Source organism: Fukomys damarensis, unplaced genomic scaffold (assembly GCF_012274545.1).
Source record: "Fukomys damarensis isolate Sample0158 unplaced genomic scaffold, DMR_v1.0_HiC HiC_scaffold_5, whole genome shotgun sequence".
NCBI lineage: Eukaryota > Metazoa > Chordata > Mammalia > Rodentia > Bathyergidae > Fukomys > Fukomys damarensis.
Genome location: NW_022900917.1, coordinates 67,488,807 through 67,500,076, shown reverse-complemented (window position 1 = coordinate 67,500,076; position 11,270 = coordinate 67,488,807). Strand labels below are relative to the sequence as shown.

The 11,270-nt window shown below is 42.6% G+C and overlaps 1 protein-coding gene across 3 annotated transcripts in view; it reads right to left on the bottom strand.

Annotated features, from left to right (window-relative positions):
- Window positions 1-11,270, bottom strand: part of Ntaq1 (N-terminal glutamine amidase 1) — a 19,215-nt gene that overhangs the window by 5,130 nt on the left and 2,815 nt on the right. For all 3 annotated transcript variants that reach the window (XM_010611244.2, XM_010611245.3, XM_010611246.2), the window contains 3 exons: window positions 10,597-10,647; window positions 4,188-4,336; window positions 3,505-3,629 (listed from right to left, as the gene is read on the bottom strand). In XM_010611244.2, the coding sequence (XP_010609546.1) occupies window positions 3,505-3,629; window positions 4,188-4,336; window positions 10,597-10,647 (325 nt within the window). The remainder of the gene's footprint in view (window positions 1-3,504; window positions 3,630-4,187; window positions 4,337-10,596; window positions 10,648-11,270) is intronic.

Here is an 11,270-nt window from a genome sequence, read left to right as displayed (position 1 = left end):
TAATGTTCATACAGAGATTTCTTTAACTGAAATACCAAATAGTTTCTCTGGTGTGAAAAATTATAATAGTACACAGGATCCTAATGAGATAATTAATAATGTGAAATAGGAAGTAAAGGGCTAAAGGTGTAGGGAAAGTGGGAAGGGTGGGGTGGGGGAAAGGTACTAAGGGAGAGGGAAATAATGTGAGAAACTGAAAAAATGGAAATAAAGTGTTTGTAAATGGGGAGGGAAGGAGGGGGTGAAGGGAGGGCAGGGACAAGGGGAAAAAGTGAGAATCAAGACCTATTATGTAAAGGTACAGGATCCCAATGATGAATGTAACTGTATTGTATACCTAGATTGTACCAATAAACTCAATAAAAAGAAAAAAAAAAAACAAATTGGGAGTTGTTATACCTGCTGCCATGTGTCTGTTGCCTAGGATAGCTTTTGCTATTCTAGGTCTCTTATGGTTCCAAATGAACTTTTGGATTCTTTTTTCTAGTTCTGTGAAATATAGTGTTGGAATTTCAATTGGCATTGCATTGAATATGTATAGCAGTTTCGGTAGTATGGCCATTTTCACTATGTTGATTCTTCCTACCCAGGAGCAGGGGACATCTTTCCATTTTCTTATAACCTCCTCGATCTTTTTCAGAGTGCTGTAGTTTTCAGTGTAGAAGTCTTTTGCTTCTTTTCTTAGATTGATTCCTAGATACTTCATTTTTTTGGATGCTATTGTGAAGGGGTTTCCCTAATTTCTCTCTCAGTGAGTCTGTTATTTGTGTACAAGAACGCTATTGATTTTTGGGTGTTCACCTTGTATCCAGGTATTCCACTGAATCTGTCAATTAAATCTAGAAGTCTTCTGGTAGAGTTTTTTGGGTCTTCAATGTAGAGTATCATATCGTCAGCAAATAATGACAGTTTAACTTCTTCCTTTCTTATCTTTACTGCTTTAATTTATTTCTCTTGTCTAATTGCTGTGGCTAATGTTTCCAGAACTATATCGAAGAGGAGTGCTGATAGTGGTCATCCTTATCTTCTTCCTGATTTTAACATGAAACTTTCAGTTTTTGGCCATTTAATATGATGTTAGCTGTTGGTTTTTCATAGATAGCCTTCATTAAGTTGAGATAGAGACTATATTACATTTTGTTTGCAGGGTTTTTATCATGAATGGGTGTTGAATTTTGTCAAATGCTTTTTCTGCATCTATTGAGAGGAACATAACAGCATGGTACTGCCAAAGAAACAGACCTGAGGATCAGTGGAACAGATTGGAAGACACAAAAACAATTCCAGATGTACTCAGCTACCTCATTTTTAACAAAGGAGCTGAGCATCCTCAGTGGAGGAAAGATAGCTTCTTCAATAAATGGTGTTGGAAAAACTGGATCTCAACCTGCCAAAGATTAAAATTGGACCCTTATCTTTCACCATGCACTAAATTAAAATCCAAGTGGATTAAAGATCTAAATATTAAAACAGAAATACTAAACTTACTGGAAGATAAGTTAGGCAGAACTCTGGAAGACATTGGCATAGGAAAAGATTTTATGAATAAATCCTCAGTAGCACGGGAACTAGCAGAAAGAATCAACCAGTGGGATCTCATCTTATTAAAAAGCATCTGCACTGCAAAGAAACCATCAACAGAACTAAGAGACAACCTACAATGTGGGAAAAAATTTTTACCAGCTGCTCCTCAAAGGATTATTATCTAGAATATATAGAACTCAAAACAATCAGCTCCTCCCAAATATAAAGACCCGATTCAAAAATGGGCATCTGAAATGAACAGACATTTCTCAGACAAAGAAATAAAAGCAGCAAGTAAATATATGAAAAAATGCTCCACATCACTGGTCATTCAAGAGATGCAGATGAAAACAACACTGAGATTCCACCTCACCTCACAAAGAATGGCTGCTATTGCACAATAACAAATGTTGGCGTGGTTGTGGGGAGAAAGGAACCCTTCTCCATTGTTGGTAGGAGTGCAGACTGGTGCAACCACTATGGAAGTCAGTATGGAGATACCTCAAAGAACTAGGATTAGAGGTTCCATTTGACCCAGCCATCCCTCTGCTGGGTATCTTCCCAAAAGAACTAAAAGAATCATACCACAGTGATATATGTGCAACCATGTTTATAGCAGCACAGTTTGTAATAGCTAAAACTTGGAAACAGCCCATTTGCCCATCAGTTGGAAACTGGATAAAGAAGATGTGGTTTTTCTATAAAATGGAATATTACTCGGCCATAAAGAACGAGAAATTAGATTCATTCATAGGAAAATGGATACACATTGAGGATATACTCCTAAGTGAAATAAATAAGTCACACGTGTAAATACCATATAGTTTCTCTGGTGTGAATAAACTGTAATAGTACATAAGATCCTAATAAGATAACTGACATTGTGAAATGGGAAGAAAAGGTCTAAAGGTGTAGGGAAGGTGGGATGGGTAGGGGAAGGGTAATAAGGGAAAAGAAAAAAATGTGAGAAAATGAAAAGATGGAAACAAAGTGGTTGGAAATGGGGAGAGGAGGAGGGGGTGAAGGGAGGGCAGGGAAAGGGGGAAAAATGAGAACCAAGACCTGTCATGTAGAGGTACAAGATCCCAACAATGAATGTAACTGTACTGTATCCCTAAAATGTACCAATAAACTCAACTAAAAAAAAAAAAAGAATGATGATCTTAAAAAACCAAAAATAAAAAATAGTAAACTAAACTATTAATCAATCCTGTTGTCCCCATTTCGCTGGCATCCTGCAACAGCCTCTAGAGCAGTGGTGGTAAACCGATGGGACATGTGCTGCAGCAGGCTGTCTGTATCGCTGGGAGCTCTGAATGGTTCATCACCACTGCTCTCCTGCAATTCCATACAGGCTGCATTAGCCAGGTGCTGGATGAGCTTGCCCATAGTGGGAATGTTGTGAAAGACTTGTAATCACTAACAAGGTTCCAAACACATGAGTGGCAGACGACAGTAATGGGGTGAATGAACCTCTATCTCTCACACCTCAGGAAATTATCAATTGGACTGCTGCCTAGAAACACATAAATGAAGCAAGTGGTCTGTAGAACCTGCAAGCTCTCACCTCCCTCTAATGTAGGTCTTATTACAAACACAATGAAATGGCATTTCACACATCAGAGGGATGAACTGGGGATTTCCTTCTCCGTAAGATGAAGCCCCTCCATGGCAAAATGCTAATCACACTGAAAATGACAGGTGTGCAGATCTTCTGATGCCCAGGGCCAAGCAACAGGCACACCAGTAGTCCTGCAGACTGCGAGGGCTATGGTTTTGCTCTTAACACCTCTCCTCCCCAAGAGTTCTCATGCCTCCCCGTCTTGTTCCTTGTGCCTCATTTCTGAATCTAAGAAACACACAGATCTAGTACTTCCTCGCTGCTCAGTTTCAGCCAGACAAAGACCTAACTGTCCTTGCTTAGGGGACAGCCGACCTGCAGTGATGAATCAGAAACCCCCGAGCAGCCTCCCGACTCACCTCCAGTTTTGATGCAGGGATAAGGTGGGGGAGGTTCCCGCCAGTTCCCACTGGAGTCTTTCATGTGAGACCGGTCAGAAGCAAAGTTCTTCAAGTAGCAATCAGCACGGATCACTCTAAATTTCCTGTAAATAAATCAGAACATGGCACATTAGGGAGGTGTCACATTTGAAATTCTAACTCAGTTTTTACAGGACTCATTTTCCATGGCATACACAAAGCTACTCATGCATGTTTTTTTACTTTAGCAGTACAGAAATACACAGCTTTGCACCCATTAAAAAAGCCACAGGAAATGCTGTGCACAGCTGCAAAGGTACTTAAGTACATCTGTCTAGTTGCCTTTATTTACTCAATTGCACATCAGGGACAAAAAGCAGGATTTTCTAGTGTTGCCTTTGCAACTTTCTCAATTTTGGCTGCATGAGGCATCCCCGTCTCCCCAAACAAGAGTATGAGAAATTCCCAAATGCCTGAAAGATTTATCACACAAATTTCTAAACAACTGCCAACCTTTTGTACGGTGGATAAGCTCTGTAGATTTAATGTATTTCAATCTCCCATTGCATCATTCTCAAAAATCAACTCAGGGCTATACCCAAATTAAGTAGTGCTTACAAATTCAATGTGAAAAGGAGGAACCTCTGTGTGCCCACTGATAAATTCATCCTGAATTTCCTCACCTCCTAAACTGTGGATGATTGTCATCATCAGACTTAAAGGCATCTTCGACATATGTGTCAAAGGGGCAGGGAAATGGCAGCACAGTATCGAGATCATAAATGAAGCTCTGTCCTCCACTTGAAACATGAAGCAAAACAACATGGTAATCCTGGAAGTGAAAACAGCTGAAGTTAACAAAGTTGCTCTAGGATGATGAACTCCAAGGTGCCAGTATCAGCGCATGTGTATGATCCCAAAAACAGACAATACAATTATAACACAGCCCACCTTATCATAGCAAAAGAAAATAAAATGAGCACAAAACCCTGAAACCAGAAAAAATGTCCAGTGACAGGGATATGGTTAAACAAACTGACTCAACAATTCTACTTCGAGAAAACTATCATACAGAAAAATGGTCATAAGCAAGTAAAGGTGTACTGTATATATAACATGTATTATATATAACATATATGTGAAGAATCTCTCCAGCATTGTTTATGATAGTAGAAACTCTAAAACAACACAAAATCCACTGAGAGGAATGGTTAATAAACTATGATACAGTCATACAATAGACTATTAAGCAGCCACCAAAAGAAGTATGTAAGCTGGGTATAGTGGCAGATGCATGCAATCCTAGTACTCAGGAGGCTAAGGCAGGAGGGCCACAACTTCCACGCCAGCCTGGGCTACACAGTTCAAGATCATCTGCTAAAAGGCATGATCAAAAAATATAGTAAATGTTTACACATTTTTTAACTTATCACAGTAAAAGACACATTGCCATTAATCCCCCTCACAAACTTTTTTGTTTGTTTGTTTGTTTGTTTGTTTTTTGAGACAGGTCTCACTATGTGGTTGAGACTGACCTGGAACTCACTATGTAGCCCAGGCTGGTTTTCAACTCACAGAGATCCTCCTGCCTCAGCCTCCCAAGTGCTGAGAATACAGGCGTGCGCCACCACGCCCGGCTCCCCCTTACATACCGCCCCTTCCTTCAAACACACAGATCCCATCATTCGTGACACACTCCAAAGCAGTTTGGAAAGTCCTCTTTCCTGAGCGTCTTTAGTTGCATCCTAATGGCTGCCTCATGTCCTGAATGGATTCAAAACATTTACCTTCATGGCCATTATGACTTTGAGTCAGAAGAAGCATGGTGCCAAATCCAGTGATAAGACAGATAAAGACACACCGTGATTTTGTTTGACAAAAACTGCTGCAAACAGCTGATCAGCAAGATAGATCAAAAAGTATAGTGAATGTTTAATACCTTTATTACAGGAAAAGACATATAGGCTTTAATCACCTTCAAAATATTACCCCTCACTTTGAACATACTTGTCCCATAGTTCTTGGCAATGTTTTCATTGTAATTCTTTTTAATTTAAACATTCAACATATCTTTTAATCACCACTTGTATATAGGAAGACTGTTACCAAAGAAAGAAAGAGCTGGGCATGGTACCACTTGCCTATAATCCTAGCACATGGGAGACTGAGGCAGAAGGATCGCCACAAATTTAAGGCCAGCCTTAAACATAATGAGTTCGAGGTCAGTCTGAACTACATAGCAAGACTCTGTCTCAAAAATATGAAAAAGAAAATACGTGCAATGGCTTGTGTCTAGATGTGCCCCAAAAGCTCATGCAGTCATAGGTGGGGCTTTTCAGAAGTGGCTGGATCTCGGGTGTGTAATGCTGAGATCAAGGGTGTGTGATTACTGAATGGATCCACAATTGGTTTGACATAGTTCTGCACGTGGATAATGGAAAGGCTCAGCCTGGGTGGGTGGCACCATCCAAAGAGCAGGCAGCCTGGAAAGGATAGGATGGGGAGGCGGGTTGCTTCACTATAAACTGTTTGCTGCCATAAACTGTTTCTCCTCTGTGATGCCCCTCTGCCGTGCCACCCTGCCTTGGAGCCAACCAACTATGAACTAAAACCTCTACAAACTATGAGCTACAATAAACTTTTCCTACATTAACTTTGGGTATTGGGTATTTTGTTTCAGCAACAAGAAAAATAACTAAGACAAACAGAAAGAAAGAGACAAAGAGACAAATTTATGTGGAAAATATCCATGTTATACAGCTACACAGAAAAAAGTGACTTGCAGAAGATGTGTGTATAATAGTACAACACACACTTTTTTGGGGGGTGCAGTACTGGGGATTGAACTCAGGCCCTTTACACTGGGCTACATTCCCAGCCTGGTTTTTATTTTTTATTTTGAGACAGGGTCACACTAAGTTGCCCAGGCTAGGCTCAAACTTGTGATCCTCATGCGTTAGCCTCCCAGAGTACTGGTGAGAGGGAAAAGTTTGATAGCAAAAACTTAGGAAATGTCACAATGTAAGATAACTTCTGCCCTTCACTATGTTTAATTCAGAATTAACCCGCACTAGAGGCATCTAGTCTCCCTCAAGTTTTGTAAGTGGAAAAAAACCATTATTTTGGTACACCAAACACACTGCCTTCCCCTGTCTAGAATAGGTAACTGAATAAATCTTAAAGGTAACAAAGAACGGCATCAGGGTTGAAATTCAACTGCCTCACCAACCTGTTCTAGGTATGTATGTGAACTGTGAAAATGCAATGTAACCAACTGAATAAGATCAAGGGTGCAAAACCCTATAAAAGGAGTTGTAACCCAGTGGGGGACTGATCAGGGCCACTGTTAGGTGTCATTGATTCCCACCGATGGAGTAAACTTTTTAAATTTTACTTCCATTCTGCTGCCTCTGTGTCACTTGCCAATTCCTTCCATAACACTGGGATTACAGGTGTACAGCACCATGCCCAACTAATTTCCAGCTTTGTACTACCTTTAAAAGAAAGAAAAACCTGAAGCCATGAAGGGAAAAGGATAAGACAGCTCTGGTACTGAGATCACACTGCAGATGTCACTCTTTCACTCCCAGGCAGAAGCCACTGTCAACACCAGCAGAGGGCCGAAAGGATTCCAGGATCATAAGGAATCCGAGTGCAGGCTGGTGCTTCAGCTCCTCCAAAGAAAAATGCTCGCCACTGAGAACAACACATCAAATGCCCAGTCTAACCTCAGGTGGGCCACCTTCCATTCCCACAGCGCTGTACTCTGAGTTTGCCAAGCACATTCTCCATTATTCCATTTGAGCGCTGCAAAGCTCCCGTGGGGTGAGAGAGACAACTGAGACCAGAAATGCTACCAGACCCCAGTGCTTCCTTCATTTCCAACTCCATTCTAGTAAAGCAGAAACACCCCCGGAAATGGACGTGTGCCCCACTCCCCTGTTAATGCGTCCTGCACTCCAGATAAACTAAAGGTCCCCACTCCCTTCTGCCTGGCTTACTCCTGCTATCCATTTCCCCTTGCCACGACCACTTTCTCCACCTCTCCTGACCACACAAGCTCCAGCTCAAAGGTTTTCTCCTCATGAATCCCTCTCAATCTTCACAGGACCTAAAATCTCTGCTTTACCCAGTCTGTTTCTCTCTTGGCTCCTTCAACTGTTTTTCTCAAGTATATCTTCCATACTGTTCTAGGAAGACTATACTGCTAAAGTGTAGATAAGAAAATGAAAAGGGCAAGTCTGTTCCCTCGGGAAGCCAGCAGAGCAGGCAGGGAGGCTCAGTATGGAAAGACAGAAGACAGGAGGACATGTAGGTTAGGGCAGGTCACAGCCTGGCTCAAAGCCCAGACCCTCCACCTCCCAGCCTCAGTTTCCTCTTCCGACAAGAGTAGATCACTAGGTGTCTACCTCACAGAATATTGGGAATAGTGTGTAAATGCTAAGCCTTTTCAAAATCCAATCAAGAAACACAGGGAGGGCCAGGGATTTAGCTCAGTGGTTCTGGCGCCTGCTTTGCAAGTGCAGGGACCCACGTTTGAGTCCTGGCGCCAAAAAAAAATTAAAAAAAGAAGGAAAAGGGGGGATGGGGCGCCCTGCCAATGAGACCACCGCACAGAAGGAATGGAATGGCTGACGCTTGCCTAAAGGGAGAACTTTCCAGGAAAAAGATACAACTTGTGAAAAGGTACCAGCAATGGCTCCCCACAGCCTTCCAGTTAAGTCTGGCCAATAGTCCTCCATTGCACATGTCTGGACGTAAGGGAAAGTGGGCCTTCCGAGTACCTGTACAGAGTCACAGAGCTGTGGCCTCACTCCCTGAGGGGCTCTGTGATGGCTTAGCTGCCCAGAGAGGATTGTCTGGGCTGGAGAGTAAAGCCCACCTGGAGGGGGACCTGTTCCTTAGGGCTGTGTCTCTTCCCACTCAACAAGGCCCACCCACCTCCTTCAGCAGCACAGCACGGGGGCAGGGTGGCCTCTGTTGGTGTGGGGTGATCTATATATAGAATCCCTCTACGCTGCCCTGAGCTAGACCCTTCCCTGCAACCCAACAGAGCAAGACCACACCCAGAAGTCAGCAAGTGGGTCCGCAAGGGAGCAGTCTGTATGGCTCGCCTTCCTGAGAACCAGATGCCAACACTCTTAAGCTTCCTCTACGTCACCTCATCTAAGCCTCACAACCTAGGGGACACTGAAGAGACAGGCCATATAACCTGTCCAGCCATACAGCTGACTAGGAGGAGAACTGGGACTTCAACACTCCCCCAGGTCCTAACAGGCTGGGCTGTGGCTCGATGTTAGAGCAGATGCTGACAGAGGAAGCAAGAATAGTATACAGCCAGGGCTGTAGTCTGTTTTGTGTATAGCATATAAAAGGTACTGCATAAACACAGGCTAATTAATGAAAGCTGGGGGTGGTGGCACAAATCTGTAATCCTGGCCCTCAAGAGGCTGAGGCAGGAGAATCACCATGAGTTCAAGGCCAGCCTGGGCTACATAGTGAGTTCTACGCCATCCTGACTACACAGCAATACCCTGTCTCAAAAAACAAAAATAAATAAGTCTTGAAGAGTACAAATATGTCTCCAACATTGGCCATTTATAACCATTCCTGGGGATTTAGTTCAGTGGTACTGCACCTGCCTCGAAAGTGCAAGGTTCTCAGTTCGATCTCTCGTACTGAAAAAATAAAGTAAAATTATTCCTGTAATAATCCTGTAGAGGATTGACTGACGGGCAACTTGTAACGCCCAGCTGAACTGAATCAACATGATCTGAGAGTGGAGGATCCACCTGAAGATTGTTACCAACACCCATAAAGAGAGACCTGGAGGGGAGATCTCGGCCTGTTGATTTTCTAGGAGAAATTTGCTGCACATGGTTTTCCTGATGGAATTCAGCTGTTCTCACTGGAGGAGTTCAGGACCTCACTGTCTCTGGGAATGGATGCTGCTTTCATCAGGGGATCTCTGACCTTTACCATGAGTGTCACTTCCTGGCTCCAATGTGGATCCCTCAGCTTGGTGGCATAGATCCTTCAACGCATGAGCATAGATTTTCTGGTTTCCACCACTGACCTTTGGGCCTTCCAGGTGCAGATCATCAATACGGACAAGCATGAGACATTGCTGTGAGATCTAGGCCACTGCCTTGGACTTGTAAGCCTTTTGCTGGACTTGTGTGGGAAACTGCTGGGATCCAGGCCCTCAGGTGAATCCTGCGGGCTTCTAGTGTATGGTTAATCTCTTGCACTCCTTTGCATTTGACATTTTGGGTAATTATCATATAATAATCTTAGAAATTATGTGTCCTGTATTTAATGTATTCCCTTGCCAAATCCTGCTGACTACAACAAATCCCAAAACAAAAACCTAAAAAAGCAGGGTATAGTGGCAAACAACTGTAATCCTGGTACTCTGGGAGACTGAGACAGGAGGACTGCAGATTTGAGCCACAATTTTCCAAGACATCAAAATAAAAAACTAAAAAATGGCTGGAAGTGTAGGCCCTGGGTTCAATTTCCCAATCTCCAGTATTGCAAAAAACAAAAAGTTAATAGAAAAGAAAATATCCCAGCAGTCCTATCTTAGACCAAATAACATCTACTCTCAAACAATCCATTTACTAATAATGCCCGTAGCCTTTCTCTCTGTCCCTATCAATTTTGCTTTACCAGAGCATACATACCCCTCAGGGGTCACAAGAAACTGTGGGAAACTAGACGTCTGGGCTGAGGCCCAGTTGCCCTTTCCTTGTAGACACAAAAGAGGGTACAGCAAGCTGATCCTCCTTTGGCAATACGTCAGCAAATTTCACAGACGTCAACAATAGCTGAGATCTCATTCAGAGTATGCTTACCTGGGTACATTTTACAAATAATGATAAACAGATGAATTTTCCATTAACCTAACTGCTTGCTCCCTAAAGGTGAATAAAGGTAAGGCAAGCCAGACCCTCAGGGCTCTCTGTCCACTAGAGGCAAGAGCCCACTGGCCCCTCTTCCAAAATTATCTCTGGGTCTTGTCTCTAATCTCCATTTACCACCTCCAGTTAGGCATTCCTAGCTGGGATGCTCAAGGAATGGCCATCTTACCCAGATCACGGGTCCATTTCCAGGTCTAGCCTGCTGCTTCCAGATACGGATCTGTAAAACATAGATAATTCCATAAGCTGCAGTTAAATCACTACTAGATTCTTTAACACAATACACAAATGAGAAAATATTTCTAATCAACTACCAACCAAGGTGAAAGAATGAATAAAAAGAAATCCAAATCCTTCTCACTATAAGAATTCTCAACAAAGAAACTCATAAGAACATCAATTAAACCTGGTGGCCGGGCGTGGTGGCACATGCCTGTAATCCCAGCAGTCGGGAGGCTAAGGCAGGAGCATCGCTGTGAGTTCAAGACCAGCCTGGGCTACATAGTGAGTTCTAGGTCAGTCTTGACTACATAGTAAGACCCTGTCTCAAAAATAAATAAATAAATAAATAAAACCTGGTGTGATGGCATACACCTGTAATCCCAGCTAGTTAGGAGGCTGAGGCAGGAGGATTGCAAGTTCCAGGCCAGCCTATGTAATGAGATCCTATCCCAAAAGACACAATACCCTTGGGTTCAATTTCCAATACACTCCAAAGAAAAAAAAAAGCTCTTTAATACCCAAGAGACTCAATCTGTGTAAACAGACTATGATATAGTCTCTTACATATAGTCCCTTACCTACAAGTCTACAAATACATCTTTTTTTTTTTTTTTTTTTTCC